Source organism: Phyllostomus hastatus, unplaced genomic scaffold (assembly GCF_019186645.2).
Source record: "Phyllostomus hastatus isolate PE091 unplaced genomic scaffold, TTU_PhHast_1.1 phas_scaffold_182, whole genome shotgun sequence".
NCBI lineage: Eukaryota > Metazoa > Chordata > Mammalia > Chiroptera > Phyllostomidae > Phyllostomus > Phyllostomus hastatus.
The window spans coordinates 4,017,356-4,033,889 of NW_025334013.1; the positions used below are offsets into that span (position 1 = coordinate 4,017,356).

At 54.9% G+C, this 16,534-nt stretch overlaps 1 protein-coding gene across 1 annotated transcript; it reads right to left on the minus strand.

The window, feature by feature from the left end:
- Positions 1 to 1,006: 1,006 nt before the first annotated feature.
- TNFRSF9 (TNF receptor superfamily member 9) lies at positions 1,007 to 12,887 on the minus strand. Its single transcript, XM_045859481.1, has 8 exons — positions 12,801 to 12,887; positions 11,724 to 11,907; positions 11,009 to 11,116; positions 10,264 to 10,401; positions 9,521 to 9,587; positions 7,942 to 8,030; positions 7,326 to 7,466; positions 1,007 to 1,653 (listed from the first exon to the last, which is right to left on the minus strand). The coding sequence occupies exons 2-8, from the start codon at positions 11,821 to 11,823 to the stop codon at positions 1,562 to 1,564; spliced, it is 735 nt and encodes a 244-aa protein (XP_045715437.1). The 5' UTR covers positions 11,824 to 11,907; positions 12,801 to 12,887; the 3' UTR covers positions 1,007 to 1,561.
- Between the last annotated feature and the right edge of the window lie 3,647 nt (positions 12,888 to 16,534).

Sequence of the window (16,534 nt, forward strand, 5' to 3'; positions counted from 1 at the left end):
GAGGTTGCATGGGGTTGGGGTGGGAAGGGAGGCAGGAGATGAGGGAGAGAAGCAGCAGCACACAGACGGATGCTCTGACCTTGACTTTGACCCTAGAAAAGGTCAGATCAGAAATACTTCAGGCTCAGTAGGCCACAGAGTCCCTGTCACAGCCGTTCAGCTGTAGCCTCGCAAAGGCTGCCTCAGACGTGAGTCAGTGAGGGATGTGGCTGAGTGTTCCCGTAAAACTTTATTTGCAGACTCTGAAGTTGGAGTCTCAGGTAATTGTACGTGTCATGAGACACTGCCCTTCTTCTGATTGTAAAACACACGGAGAAACTGTTCCTTTGCTCCTGAGCCCCGCAGAGACATGAGGCCCCGGGGAGTTCGCCCCCCCCCCCCGCCCCGCCCCAGCTCTCCGGCTGGACTCACGGGCCTTCATTCCGTGAGTGTGTTTCGTTTCTGTTTCATGGGTCAGTTTATGGGCAGAAAGTGTTATTTCTCAAGAGTCTGAGAATGAAAAAAATGTAAGCGCTGGCTCAGAGGGGGACAGAAGCGAGGCAGATGATGTGAAGATGGAGGGGACCCCTGGGCATGCTGGGACACTGGAACGCTTTCCGGAACCCTCCCCAGACTCCGGCACTGCCGTCCCCTGCCCGCAGCAGTGGAGGAGGCCATCGTGCTGAGTGACAGAGCCAAAGGGACATCCGGCTGGGGCTGTCCCCTGTACCTTACAGCCTGTGGACACGCACCCACACACTCAGCCTGAATAACATTAGCTGGGCCACTTGTCCTCATGATTAAACTTAAAGTATAATTGAAGAAGTATCTTTGCCTGGCTAGCATAGCTCTGTGGATTGAGCGCGGGCTGGGAACCAAAGTGTCCCAGGTTCGATTCCCAGCCAGGGTTCATACCTGGGATGCAGGCCATAACCCCCAGCAACCGCACATTGATGTTTCTCTCCCTCCCTCTCTCTCTCTCTCTCTCTCTCTCTCTCTCTCTCTCCCCCCTCCCTCCCTTCCCTCTCTAAAAATAAATAAATAAAAATCTTTAAAAAAAAAGAAAAAGTATCTTTGAAATTCACAAAAACTGGCCCAAATCTTTTAAGTACTATCTAGAAAATGCCCCTTGACCACCAGCTCCGTCCCATCCTTGTCCTGTCAAAAGTGATACAATTTTAAAGGCTGACTCGCTAGCATTTAGAAGAAACTTGGCCCTGGCAGGGTAACTCAGCTGGTTAGAGCGTTTTCCCAGTGAGCCAAGGTTAAGGGTTCAATCCCCGGTCAGGGCACATACAAAACCCAACCAATGAGTGCCTGAGGAAGTGGCACAGCAGACTGCTCTCCCTCTTTCCCTCCCTCTTGCTCTCTAAAGTCAGTGAATTGAGACAAATAATAAAATTAAAATAAAATAAAATTAAAAAATAAAATAAAATAAAATGAACATTGTAGAAGAAACTCGGGCAACCCTGGGTATTGTCCAGGATGGTGTTTTTCAATCCGGAAAGCCACGCCGGTGGGACCCCTCCTGCTTCTCCATCGATCCCTCCCACACGAGCCCCAGCCGTCCCGGGGTCTCCGTTCACAGCTTGCACGCTTCTCCCTCCTCCTCCTCGGGAAACCCGCAGCTGTAGGCGTCTTCCTCCTGGGCAGTCCGCGCCGGCTTCATGAATGCTAGAAAGCAATTTCAGAGATGCTTATCTGCGGTTGTCTGTCTGAATCACGTAACATTCGACCTCTAGAAACAGTCGTGGGACATACCTCTCTAACGCGCATTCTCCACTGGAATGTGAACCAGTTCATTAGTTAAAGAGGCAATGGCAAGTGTGGACTTTTTTCTCAGGGTTATTGAAGATTTTTTTCCTTTTTACCAAACATTTTTACTGGTTCTGAAAAACTATATTCTTTATTTTATCCAACGGCTAAAAATGTACTCTTGAGCGTGAACCGCTAAGGCACAAAATGTATCCCGTCCCAGGTGTAACTGGAGCCTCAAGGAGGGCTCCTTGGGCTGCACATCAGACAGTCCCCCCGGAGCAGGTGCTGGGGCACCCGCAGCCCGTGGGTGCAGGCCGACTCCCGCGCCTCGGCTTCCGGCTCGCGTCCCCGTCGGGGCGCAGTGTCGGTGCCGCTGCCAGACACACCTCATCCTCCCAGATGTTTCCAGAGCCTGACGGAGCCACAGGCCCCGCCCCCGTTCCACACGCTAACTACGAAAAACAACTGCACCCCAACACTGCGTTGTCTCCCAGAATTGATGAACAACGGGCAAGACTTATTCAGAAACACCAATGGGATGTCCTGTCTCGACCTACTTTTTGGTGCCAGTGTTGCCGTGACACCCGGACCAGACAGAGACAACGGATGCTAGGAAGGCGCACCGCAGACCAGTCTCTCTCAGGAAGGCGGCTACAACAATTCTTAACAAAATATTAGCAAATACCATGTGGCCACTTAGAAAAAGAATGACATACTACGGGCAAGCAGAGGTTAGTCCGGGGATGCAAAGCTGGTTCAATACTGAAAAACGGACCCGTGACCCTGGCTGGTGCGGCTCAGGTGGTGGAGCATCACCTTCCCCCCCTCCCCCCGCCCCGTGGGCTGAAAGGTCGTAGGTTCGGTTCCCAGTCAGGGCACGTGCCTGCACTGCAGGTTTGGTCCCCGGTTGAGGCGCATGTGAGAGGCAGCCAGCTGATGTTTCTCTCCTCTCACCCTCCTCCCTCCCCTCTCTCTAAAATCAGTAAGCATGTCCGTGGGTGAGGGTTAAAAAAGAATGGATCTGTGTAATCCATCATCTTAGTAGGATAAAGAAGAAAATCACGTGGTCGCATCGGTTGATTCAGAGAAGCCACGTGACGAGATTCGGCACTCGTCCGTGATTCTTGAAGAACTTCTCAGAAAACTAGAGACAGAGGAGGAACTTCCTCAGCCTGATAAAGATCTGAACATCTACGGCACACGTCGTACTCACTGGTGACAACTACATGTTTCCCCCTAAAATTAGAAACAGGACAAGGATGTCACTCATCACTCCTACCCAGCATAGTTCTGGAAGTTTTAACCAGCACAGTCGGCCAAGAGAAGGAAATAAAAAGCATGTGTACAGAGAAAGAGAAAACAAAACTTCCCTATTTGCAGATGACATTATGACCTATACAGAGAATTCCAAGAAATCTACAAGTAACTCCGAGAAGTAACAAATGAATTCAGCAAAATCACAGGATACAGAATCAATCTACAAGCATCAATTATGTTCCTATAGCAATGAACACACAGACGCCAAACTTTAGGATAAATACCACTTAGAGGTGTTTTAAAAAATTAAATGCTAAGACCTAAATTTTGGCAAAACGAGTACAGGACTTGTATCCCGAGAACTGCACAACGATGCTGAAGGAACTACAGATAAACGGAGACACACGCTGTGTATTCCAGGACCAGAATACTTAAGGCAGCGAAGGTGGCCATTCTCCCCAGGTTGCTGCACGGGTTTAACACGGTTGCAGTCAGAGTCCCAGCTGACTTTTTGCAGGTACATGTGAGAGTATCCAAAAGTATGTACAGAAATGCAAAGGAACTGGAAGAGCTAAGACAATTTTGAAGGAGAAGAAAGCGGGAGGAATCTAACCTCCACCCAAGTTTAAGGCGTTCTGCGGCTGCAGTGACCCAGACCGTGGGGGCTGGGGGAAGAACACGCGTGTGGGTCCGTGGGACAGAGGAGTGGAGGCAGAAACGCCCGCGCACAGGCACAGCCGGCCGGGTTTTGACGAAGGCGCAGAAGCGATTCCACGGAGGACGCTCGATGTTCTCAGCGAAGGTAGCCGGAGCCACCGGGCCCCCGCGGGCCAAAGCAGCCACGGGAGTCCGGGTCCGACCCTCCCGTGCCTTACACGAAACCTGGCTAAAGACGGGCCGCAGACCTCAGTGTGGAACACCCAGGAGACAGCGTAGGAGAACATCTAAATCTTCGCGACCTTGGACCTGGCGGAGCCTTCCTAGCTGTGACTCCGTAAATGGGGGGGGGGGGGGGAGCAAAACTGGACTTTATCAAAATTAAAATATTGTTTTTCTGCAAAAGACCCTGTGAGGAGGAGGAAAAGGCAAGCTGCAGACTGGGAGGAGATACTTACGAACCCCATATCCGACACAGGACTCACACCTCGGAGACAGAACCCTCACATGTCTGCCTGTGGGAAAACCAGCAGACACTGCTTCGACCGGGAGTCGGGCAGCAACCGGGGGACACTGCCCTGAGCACACGTGCAGGTGGGGCACGAGCGCAGGGGAGGTGTCCGGCTCCGGGGGTCAGGCGGACTGAGCCCGCGCGGAGCCGCCACCCTTTGGGAGGCGGAGCGAGAGACCGCAGCCGTGGAGGTGCTGGCGGGGCGAGGAGGGAGCGGGTTACGGCTGCGCCGCGGGTGGAGCGTGGGCTGGTGCAGCTCTCTGGGACGCGGTCTGGTGGCCTCTTAAATACACTAAACATTCTCTCACCGTGTGACTAGTCATTGCCCTCCTGGGCATCTCTATCTTAGAGATACAAAAACTTGTGTCCAAACTAAACCTGGGCAAAACCAGCCATTGCAGCTTTAAATGCAATGGTCGAAAACTGCAAAAAAGCACGCCATCTCTCCGGAGGTGACGGGGACGCAGACCGGCGCACCCACGGCGCGGGGTCCCGGCCCGCGGGGAAGAGAGTGACCAGTGGAAACGCAGCGACTTGGCCACGTCTCGGTGGCATTTAGTTGCATGGAAAAAAAAAAAGCCAGTCTCAGAAGGTTCTATATTCCTGGTCCATCTATCTATTGTGTGATTCCGCTGATATATAGCACTCTTGAAATGACAAAATTGTAAAGACAGCGACGGTTATCGGGACCATCCCTAAGCGGGAGAGAATGTGGATGTGACTGAAGCATGAGCAGGAGAGAGATCTTTATGGTCGTGGGACATGGTGCTTGGGTCGTGCCCGTGGTTGCACCAATGTACAGAGGCAACAGTGGCATACAAGCACACACACACACAGTGCACCAGCATCACTGGCCTGGCCTTGATATTGCACTACAGTTACATTAAATGTGGCCCAGGGAATGGCCCGCGAGACTTGTCTGCGTGGTCTTTATAACTTCCTGTGAATCTACAACCACTTCAAAATAGAAAGCTTCTAAAAATGACCTGAATTTTTTTTTAAATGGAATACAGTTCCATTGCAACTCACAGATTACTCATAAATACTTGTGAAAATCATTTGGTGGAGAACTCTGCTGCAGTCTGAGTGAAGATGAGAAGGTTAGTTCTCTAGATGAGAGGTTTCGGTGGGAGCCCAGAAGCTGAAATCAAACGTTCAGGCCTCAGAAAGAGAATCGGTGAGCAAACCGCAGGGCGGAGAAGGAGCTGCAGTGCAGGGAAGCGGACCAGGGTTCCTGTTCAGGAGGAAGGACAGGAGGACAGACGGCCCAACAGAAAAGTGCTCGGGAGACTTGATCAGGCACTTGGCAAAAGAGGCAATCCAAATGGTCAATGTCATGTGAAAAAAAAGTCCCGTCTCTCTAGAAATCAAGGAAATGCAAGTGAAAACCGCAGTGAGATCTACTGTCTACCCACCAGAGAGATAACAAGGAAGAAGTCTGACGGCGCGAGCGTTAGCCGGGATCGGTGCAGAGGGCTCTTCCGGGCTGCCGGGCCAGCACAGACAGGGTCCCACCACTCCGGAAAACAGCTTGGTAGGCCTAACTAAGGACCCAGCGATTTTATTTCTAAGTTAAAACAACAACAACAACAACAATACAGAGACATGCACGATAGGCGTGCTGAGCCAAGGAGACAAAAAATATCGGCGCACCATTGTCTGTAACAGCCTCACACTGGAAATAATCGCAGTGTCCCTCAACATTAGAAGAGAATCAACAGCGATACAGTCATTCAACACAAAGTATTTCACAATGGAAATCAACACAGGTAAATGCAACTCAGGCCTGAATCATAACGATACAGTGTTGCACGAAAGAAGGCAGACACAGGATAGCTACAGAAAATACAGACTAAACAGAGAAAACACAGAATAGGAACATGGGATTTCACTTGTAGAAGTTCACAAGTCACTAAGTTAAACTGTGTGGTGAGGTAGCAAAACTGTAGAGAGCAAGGAAGTGAGAGCTGTGGGTGTGGCCAGCGCTGGCGGGGAGGGGCCCTTTTCAGCTGGAAGGGAGGGCGTGTGGTGGGGGGGGCACTGGGGGGCAGCGGCCCTTCTATTTCCTGACCCCGGTGGGGCGGGGCGGTGCAGGTGCTCCTTCCACAACAGTTTGCTACACTTGACGTGGCTGCTTTTTTTTCCCCGTGTGTTACATTGTACCATGTAATGAGATTTCATTTCAAAGGGTCTTTCCAAAGACCTTTACACACGTTAGTGTAGCGCATCTGTAGACGAGACTTGACTTTTCCTGTCCCCGCTCTACTTCTAACATTTCGGGTTCCAGCACAGCGCTCTCGGGGCGCGCCACCTGCAGACGAACCCCTCTCATCAAGTCTGGCCTGTATCTCTGGTTCTGTCCTCCATGAAGACAAAAACCAGGCTGCCCCGTCTGTAAACTTTTTTTTTTTGAAAAAATAATACGAATAGGTTTCATTTAGTGAGCGCTCACTCTTGCCAGGCATGTGCCAAATTCCATAAGAAAATCGTATCTTAGTTCAATGAAGGAAACCCACTATTAAAGTCTCTCATTTCATCCAGACCGTAATCCGTTCTGTTAAACCTTCTTCGGACACCCCGCCCCCGCCAAGTTCTCTGCGCCTCCTCCCCTTGCAGGTCCGGCTCGGGTTAAGGCCATCAGCCGGGCTGAGGAGCCGGCTCAGTGGGGCGGACGTGATGTTCTGATTCCTCCCTGCCCGTGTCCCGTGGGCGCAGCTGACTGGCCCCACGCCCACGCACTCACACGGAGTTATCCCAGCCTGCGTATACTTCAGTTATCGGTTTTCTGGATAATTCCGGAGGATTACGTTCTGCTAACGGCCAGCTCTCCTCGCCTCGGCACTGTGGACATGGGGCCAGATAACGCTTTGCTGGGGGGTGGGGCCTGTTTGTTGCGGGGTGTTGAGCAGCATCGCGGACCACTCACCGGATGCCAGAAGCCTCCCTCCCACCATCCCCCCCACCCCCCCAGGTAGTGACAGCCACAACTGTCTCCAGATGTTGCCACATGTCCCCCTGGGGGCAACACTGCCTGTGCTTCGGTAACCACGGTGCCATCCTCACCCAGCGTCTAGAGCCCCCACGGACCGCCACCTTTTCCTTTCTCCCGGGAAAGGCCTCGCCCCGGAAGAGCTCCTGCCCGACACGGTTAGGTTGGTCTTACGTTGCTTGAGGATGTACAGGAGTTTCCTCCGGCCCCGTTGGACTGCAGAGGCGTGGGACACGAGGAACAACAGCAGGAACAGTACCACCGGCGTCGCCGCCACCAGCACGAGGGTGGAGAGGCTGATCTGGGGGGGCTGGCCTTGGGGAAAGAGCAAAAGGAGAGGTGCCTGTCACTTTGCGCGCCGCGCACTTCCGCTGGCAGACCCGAATCGCGAGGGGGGACGGTCCCTTGGGCATCTGCCGTCAGCTGACTTAGTCAACTTGCCTGCGTGTTAAGAAAGCTTTCCTTTAAACCTTAATAATTTTCCTAGAGGCCTGCAGAAACCAGGTGCTCAGCTTCTACCCTGGGCCTTCCTGGAGTCCACGCAGAAGACACAGGGCCCTGTGGTCCCCGCACTTGGCCTGAGGGAGGCTGCAGGGCTGTCTGGGCCGAGTCTCCCCGGGCTCTGCGTCCCAACGTGTGTCTCAGGCTCAAGGACGAGCCCCTGAAAGACCGACAGGCGCCCGTGGGCGGCGGAGACGTGGGACCCCGGGGTGCTGAGGCGTGTCCGGCCCCCGTGGTCCCGTTGATCCGACAGCGACAGAGCGGCTGCCTGGGCGCGGCGCGGACGTACCTGGGGAGGAGTCGGCCCGGGCCGGCGCGCACACCGCGTCGCTCTCCCTGGTCCCGTTGGCAAGCACGGTCTTCCCGTCCAGAGAACAGCTGGGCGGTCCAACGAGAAGAGCCCCAGTGATTAATCCAGCTACAGACCACGCTCGTTAAAACGCCGCCATTCCCCACCCCTGAAGCAGCCTGGGCACCCAGGTGTGCGGGTCTGGGTCCGCCTGGATATGCGCGCGCGCTTGACCGTCTGGCTCCCTCCAGCCGGTCACCCGGCTTTCGCGGTTCTCCGCGCTTCGCCCCTCCCGCTCCGCCTGGCCCTACTGCACTCCTCCCTCCGCGGCCGCGGGGGGTCGTCCCGGGGTGGCGCGGACTGGGGCCCGGTCCCAGTCTCTCCCCCGACCCCGGCTGCTCTGCTCGGGAGCCTGAGGGACAGACCACTGGGATGAGGCCGGAAGGTCCGAACCCCAGGACGTGCTGGAGCCCTGGGGCGGTCCCCGTGCGCAGCAGCCTGGGGCACGCGAGGACCTCTCCCCAAACACCCTTTTCTCAGCTGCAGGGCAAGGCGCGCGTGCTCCCGGGGCGGGGCCGTGCGGAAGAGCAAACGAGTGAACCACGTGCCTGACTCACTCCCAATAAACGGTGGCTGCCACCATCACCATCACCATCATCACCATCACCATCCTTACCCATCACCACCCTCACGTCTCTCCTGCGCCCCTTCGCCGAACCCCGCCCGCCCGAAGCCCAGTTCGCGTCCACTTTCCGCGCAGACTGGTTGGACGGTTCTGAGCGCTCCGTGGGGAAAGGCTTTAAAAAAAAAACTTTCCAACCTGTTACGAACCAGTCCTTTTGTAAAACATAATAAAAGTGTAAATGTAAAATGGTCACGAAGAGGATTTTCTAGTAAGAAAACCAAGGGAAACGAGAGCAAAGGCACACGAAATGCGAGGCCTGCGCCCCGTTCAGCGGAGCCGGCGCGTGCGCGTGGCCACCGACGTGCCCAGAGGGCGTCCGCCTGCTGCTGGCTCCTAAGGCCCGTGCGCTCCCGCCGTGAGTGGACGGTCCCCCCGTGGACGGGGGACAGGCTGGGGCCCCCGCCTGTGCGCAGGCCACACTGGGAGTAGCCCCGGCCACGCGAGGCAACGGGAACCTTCCCATGGGCACGGCTGGCTGTCTCTACCCCCTGCGGCGGTCCCCTCTGCGCGAGGACACGTGACACTCGGGAGGACCGCCACGTACCCGCATCTCATCCTCAGTGCCGGACATCGCCGCCGGAGAGGTGAGCCGGTCGGCGGAGAAGGACAGGGCGCAGAGACCGGGAGGAAACAGGAGGGCACGCGGGGCAGGCGGGAACAGAGTCCCACCCGCAGCTCCGACCCGGGCGCTCGGGCGTCCCTTCCGGGGAGGACGCCCACGGGGGTGGGGGGTCACGTTCCTCTCGCCCGCACTGCCCCCACACTGCCCGGTGGCCTGTCATCCTGCGTCCACACTTGACAGGTTTGTGAAAGCTTCAACGATAACATTCTCTGTCTTTAAAGAGTTAACCCAAATTCTGCATTTTGTATAAAGCAAAAGGAAGTCATACGTACTTCGTCCAGGCCTGGCAGGCACCGAATCTCCCGTCATTGAAAGTTCCGAAGCCACAGTCCTTGCAGCCTTGCACACAAATAAAAGCCACAATCAAAAGGGGCGGATTTTCACCCTCTCCTCACTCTCCCCGTGATGAACGCAATCACACCACACAGCCGCCGACGTCACCCCGTCCCCACCGGCTGGCCGCTGGTTCTCGAGAGCAAGCCCTGAGACCAGCGAGGTTCTCATTCCAGTCGGACGCAGCGTCGTGTCTGCCTGTGCAGAGTGGATGCAAACGGGTGGTCCTGGGGAATGGCACATGTGATTTCCAGTGGCTGCCATTGGTGGAAAACCAGTTTGTACGTGTCGTAGTGTTGTACTTGACTCAGTGGCTCGCTGCTCGTTACCGTCAGGTCCCACAAGCCCGTGCCCGATTCCGTGTTCAGAGACGGAGAGCGAGCGCCCTCACACATAAACGGGTGCGCCTCATACTCACTTTGGACTGTATCCCTTCACCTCCCTTGCCTGGAACCACAGTGTGATTCGCCTGCCTTTTATTGGGAGTATGTTACATCTGTCTTTGGCTTACTAAGAGGTATTATGCTGTATGCTATGAGCTTGTGAGATTGCCACAGTGAATCGGTGCTACGTAAAATTTTAAAAGACAAAAGACGGTAATAAAGACCAAGACCCAGGCTAATTGCCTCCGTCCAGAAAACAGGCTCACACGAGGCTCACGAAGGACACAGCCACCACCTACCGTCTTTGGTTAATTCTTGGCCTTTCTTGCAGTCCTGTTCACACATGGTACATCCGGCCCCCCGGCAGTGGAACCCCGAGATGCACTCACACTCTGTGTTGCTGGTGGGGGAACACACCTTCTTGGTCCTGAAAACACCTGCAAAGCCCCCCGGGGTTATAGGAGAGCCGACCTCCAAATCCAGGCAGTGAACTTACATCCTGCAATAAAAACCACGCTCACTCTACTTAAAAAACTCCCACTGACCTCAGAGTATAACGTTTCCTTTTGAATCTCAGTGAAAGACCTTTTTACATCTTCTGATGAACATTTTCTCTCTTATAACATGCATGTTTGCTCTAATATTTAAAAAGCTCAATCCACAAATAATTGCTGTTGCTGTACATTATTTTACTGGCCTGCGGGCAGGCAACCAGCGCCTGACCCCTGGCTGTCAGCAGAGGCCAGTACACAAGGGGATGAAATCTGGGTTTCCCAACACACACACACACGAATGAAGAAAACATCTTGAGCCCTGGCTGGGGTGGCTCAGTGGATTGAGTGCCAGCCTGTGAACCAAAGGGTCACCAGTTCGATTCCCAGTCAGGGCACACGCCAGGGTTGTGGGCCAGGTCCCCAGTAGGGGGGCACGTGAGAAGCAACTACACGCTGATGTTTCTCTCTCTCTTCTTCTACTTCCTTTCTCCTCTCTCTAAAAATAAATTGATCAAATCTTAAAAAAAAAAAGACGTCTCAGAACTCGTACCTTCACACAGCCTGCAGATGTCGCAGGCCCTCTGTCCGCCGGTGCTGGAGAAGCTATTTGAAGGACAGGGAACACACATCTGACCCTTGTCTTTCCCGCAGAAGGTACCTGAGGAAGGTAGGTCACAGCTACACACGCCTGACGGGGGGTTGCTGCCACCCGCAGCATGTGACCTTCACAAGGAAACTGGGACGTGAAACAACAACTGGTTTTCTAGGTGCCTCGGTGATAGACTTGACGTTGTTGGTGGGCTTTTCAAAAGTAACCATCCGCCCGATTGCCCTCAGCATAACCTCAGAAATAAGACTCACAAAGTACAGATGTTGCAACAAATAAGCCAGCAGGAAGAAGATGGTTTCCTTCGTGTATGGAAGGAAACACAGTGATTTCTCTGGATGGAGCCGGATCGACGGGACCAGATTCATGGGCACAATGTCTGCCTTCCCCCGCCTGGCCCCCCACCCCTGCCTCCCACTCACCCCCCCTGGGGGCCCCGCCGGAGCACAGGGGCTCACGCACCACGCCGTGTTGTGAGCCCATCACGTGGAACGGGTTCTCTTACCGTCCCTAGGTGACAAAGTTGGGGGCGCAGGAATTAAGGGACACGGCCCCGTTCCCACAGCTAAGATGTAGCACCCAGGAAATGTTTGTAAAGGGGTGAATAAAAGGCCGTGAAGACAGAGCTCAAGCACACACACATTCATTCGCCTCTCACCAGCTGGACAGTTGCTGCAGGCATCCCGCACGGACCGCGTCCTCTCAAAGTTCATGACCAGCAGTGCAGTGGCCACCAGGCTGTAATAGCTACTTCCCATGGTGCAGTCTTGCACGGATGTGGTGCTAGTAAAAGCAGCCCCCGAAGAAACTTGAATCAAAGTGGCTGTTTCACAAGCAGCACTCTGCAAAAGGTCGAGGTTTACGAGAGTGAGGTGGCTTCTCCTTTCAGGCTGACTTATCCCAGCCGTGAGCTCCCGAGTCCACGGGTGTTTCAGGAACGGTCCGTGAAGGGAAGGACAGACTCACAGACGCTTCTGTGACAGGATGCCCATGACTAAGCACAAGGCTTCGTGCACGCCCGCCTCAGCGGGAGGGCGCAGCTTCCAACCAGGTTTGCCAAAATACAGAGAAGTAACAATGGCAAAAACTTTTGGGGACTTTCATGGACACTTGGCATCAGCATCTGGACCTCAGCCACGCCAGTTGCCCGCTGACCCTGACCTATAACCTTTAGAAAGAGGCTCTGTCGGGGACACCTAGCAATTCAGCTGAAGGAGACGCTGTCTCTGTGACCCTCTGTCTGAGTGGCATGCACAGACTTCAACAGCTACTTGCCAAAAAGTGGAAACACCTGTCTGCTCAGCTCTTCCTCACAATAAAATACTTCTGTTATATGTCAGTTACAGCTGACATTCAGCATTCTGTTAGTTTCAGGAGGACAGCAGAGTGGCCAGACATTCAGAGAACTCACAAGGTGACCCCCCCCAAGCCTGGCACCCACCCGTGACTCTGCCACGCAGAGTCACCCCAGGACCGTCGACTCCGCTCCCTCTGCTGCGCACGTTTTTTCAGTAGACCTGTTTGCCCGTTCTGAGATGCGCAGCTCACGCAGGAACGGAACCAAGGAGCAGAGAGAAAATCTCTTGAGAGATCTTTATCTGACCTTTAATCGAATGGGCTATGGAAGAGATGCTAGCAGCTGTTAGGAGGAGGCAAGTCTAGAAATGTCCCCAGGAAACAAAGCCTCTGCCCTCGCCCAGCTAGCTTCCCCCTGCCTGCCCCCCGATGGACAAACCTTGAGATCCCCGGGCTGGCGAAGAACTTTCCACTCCTCGGGTGTGTGTGTGCGGAGCGGTGAAGCACTGCAGCTTGAAAACGGCTGGGAGAGACCTCGCCCCCTGAGTGACTCAGCCCCGGGGGCGGGGCGGCCGGGGCCCCGGGGGGAAATCCCCACCCCTTGCCTTGGCTCTGGGCAGCACACTTACTATCTGCTGACCCCAAAATCCCCCTCAACAAGTGGCCTTTGGGACGTTTCTTGGAATCATCTCTCTGCTGTAAGGACGTTTCTCGGATGACCCCAAGGACAGGATTTTGTCACTTCATATAGTTCCCAAAACATTTGCGATTAGAGGAATAAGGACCGGCCCTTGTGCAACAGGCTGCCCCTGCGCCCTGATGACAGGTGCTGCCGCGGCTGGAATTTATGGAGGGCAGCGGACGTGCCGGGCGTACCACGGGGGCCCTCGTGAGCGCTGTCCTCACACGGGCCCCGGGAGGGAGGTGACGGTTCCTGGGGCAGCGTTACCAGCGTGAGGGGGAGCACACTGGGGCTGGGTGTCTAGCCAGAGAGTCAGCAGGGTGGGGAGCTGGGGTTAGAACCCGGGCCCCCCTGACTTGCTGACACTGTGCTCCTTGCTGCGTGGGGGAGCTGGGGGGAGAGGGAAGGAGAAACAGGAAGGTGGAGACAAGGGGAAGTGGAGGAGTTAATGGCCGGATTACACTGTTGGATACAGGGAGATCTGTGCAGGAAGAAGGGGAGGAGGGGGAGGAGGGGGGAAGGGGGAGGGGGGGAGGAGAGGGGAGCTGGAAGCGCAGGAGAAAGATGCCCCAGAGACGCTAGGATGCACCCAGCGTCTGTGGGGAGACGACCGGAGGAACTGACAGCAAGCGTGGTTGGACTAAAACAGACGGGTTTTCCGTTAGGATCTAAACAGAAAACAGCTATTTTTTCCCCCCACGGGAGACACGGAGGCTTGGTCTTGAGTTGGGGGTGGGTGGAGGGGGAGGATGGGAGAGCTGGCGTCCACGGAGCGCTTGCTCTGTGCGGACCGAGCCCCTGACACGCCCCCGCGGCTCCCCGCTGCCCCGTGTTCGAGGGCCTCCGGGATCTGGCCCGAAGTCGCCCTTTTGGAAAGTGAAGGTAATAGTTCACATAACATAAATCTCACCGTTTTAAAAAAGATTTTATTTATTTATTTTTAGAGAGGGAAGGGAGGGAGAGAGAGAGAGAGAGAGAGGTCAATGTGCGGTTGCTGGGGGTCATGGCCTGTAACCCAGGCATGTGCCCTGACTGGGAATCGAACCTGCGATGCTTCGGTTCGCAGCCTGCGGCGCTCAATCCATCTCACCGTTTTAGAGTGTACATGTCGGTGGGTTTTAGTGTATTCACGAGGTTGTACAGCCCTTCCCAGGACGTAATTCCAGAACACACTCTTCGGTCCAAAAGGAAACCCTAGACCCATTAACAGTCACTTCCCAGCCCCGCCCCCCCAGTCCCTGGTGACCACCAATCTACTTTCTGTTTCTATAGCTTATCCTGCTCCGGACACGTCACGTGAATGACGTCATCACATCTGCTGTCTCGTGTCGGGTGTGCTCACCCGGAGTGATCTCGGAGCCCGCCCCCACGGCGGCACGAGTCACGCCTTCTGATTGCCCCCAATAACCCTGCGCTGCGCGGCCAGGCCGCGTTGGGTTGACCCGCTCACAGCCGGTGGCCGCTGGCGCCGCCCCGCTTCCGGCCAGCTGTTAATGCCGCTGTGATCGTCTGTGCGCGAGTGTTCGTGTGCCTATGTGTTCACTTCTCTGGAGCGTGCACCTAGGAGTGGAGGTGCCGTGTTGCGCGGCACGTGTGTCTCTCTCTCCGAGAAACTGCCGGGCTGGCTCCCACCGCAGCCGCACCGTGGTGCGCCCCCAGGTCCGATTTCTCTCCTTCCTTGCCACCACTTGTTACTTTGTTAATCAGGAAGTTAGGAAAGCCACCCTCGCGGACGTGAGGGGCTGGCTCATCGTGGCTTCGACCTGCGCCCTCGCCCCGGTTCCGCGGCCCCTCCCGGTCTAGCGGGAACAGCAGCGGGGGAGTGTAATAATAGCACCCGCTTTGCCCGCAGCCTGGCTCGGATCAAGTCGAGGCTGGTGACCGCGGATGGTCAGGTGACCTCCGGCAGACGGCTGAGCTTCCCAAGTCTCCGTTTTTTCCAGCCGCGCCTTACAGAGGCGGGGACGCCGTGCGCCCCCCTCATTTACCGAGGAGCCGATGAGGAGGTGAGCGTGCAGCGAACACGCCGTGAACTCGCCTCAGCGCTCCGCCCACGGTTCTCCAGGCGATAGTTCTTGTTATCGGGACTTACTGTTTTGAAATTTTCCTTGCCTAGTCTCCCATCAGTAAAACAGCCCAGAGCAAGTAGCAAGAGAGGGGAAAAAAATGCATGGAGTAGCTACAGATTTTATTCCCAAATTCTGCGCCATTCCATAAAAATGGCATGGCTGATCACCCCCTACTGCTTCCAAAGTCACAACCTAACCAAGTGGCCTCTCACTCTGCATGCGGTGCTCTGTGTCCTCCATGGCAGCATGACATTTGACTGGGCTCTTCTCTTGTTTAAGTAAATGCTACTTACTAATCTACATTTTGGATATCCTGTGGGCAGAGGTATTACCTCGCCCTGAAAATGACGTATGTAGTTTCCCAGCACCGTAATTAGCTCACTTTTTCAAGCTGAGCCAGTGACATAAACGTCTTTACTGAGCTAAAAGATTCTCAAGATTAGTTTCAGCAGCCTACAGTTAAACAAAACCACCTACTTCAGAATGATTCTACTGAAGGCTATGCGTAGTTTTCTGCAGGTGTTTAAAGAGTGGTGCCCACGTCCCCGCGACTCCGTCCTGTTTGCTAAGCCTGGCACAGGAAGCCAAGGTGAATTGCAGACCAGCCAGACACACCTGCCGTCCGGGCTGGCCAAAGGTGCGCCCTCTCTGCGCACCTTTCCTTTGCTTTAACACCTGGTGCACGTCTCTTTCTTCGTCGTAGAGTTCCAGTCTCTCAAACGCAACGAAAATTCCATCTCGTCCACGAAGGCTTCCCAGACAAAAATCAGAGACGACAACAAGCAAACATCAACACTTTCGCACATTTAGCAATAATATGTTTCATCACATTCTACACCTCTCACCCGAAATCGTGGAGTCGATTTTGTTTTATCGTTATCGACGGTGGGTGTAAGGCTGAATATCTGAGGCACGGATGCTTTGAGGCTAAGCATCGTGGAGGTTCAACTCTAAACAAGACAAACGATACTTAGAAACTGGAAGATAAACGGCCCCTCCAAGCAAAGCTTTGTGTGAAACACACTTCTGTTGCCCCAGGGCACACGGCGGAGGCAACCTCATCGACGGAAAGTCCACTGTTTATACCTATTTCCCAAGAGATGGACCCTCCCAAGCCTCTGGCCAGGCCCCGCCTGGACTCCAAGCCTCTGGCCAGGCCAGGCAGTCGTCACTGTTGGAGACAGAGGACGCCTGTCTCCAACAGTGACGACGAGTAAGTTCAAAAGGAACCAGAACAAACACAGTGAGTGGGGAAGGAGGAAGGAGGCCGAACAGCGGAGAGAAGGCAGTGCCTGTTGTAAGGCGGGGGGCGGGGTGCGAGCAGCTGTCAGATTCGCCCGCTTTCCTCCCTCCTCACACTGTCTCTGTCTTCTGCCCCCTAGGATGTTCGCAGCTCGCAGATACAGCGTCCGGCTCCCTCCG

Coding starts and splice junctions, on each gene's coding strand:
- TNFRSF9 (XM_045859481.1), bottom strand. CDS start 11,823: ATGGGAAGTAGCTATTACAGCCTGGTGGCCACTGCACTGCTGGTCATG. Junction 11,117..11,723: donor CTGCAGCAACTGTCCAGCTG/GTGAGAGGCGAA, acceptor TACCTTCCTCAG/GTACCTTCTGCGGGAAAGAC. Junction 9,588..10,263: donor CCAAGAATTAACCAAAGACG/GTAGGTGGTGGC, acceptor TTTGTGTGCAAG/GCTGCAAGGACTGTGGCTTC.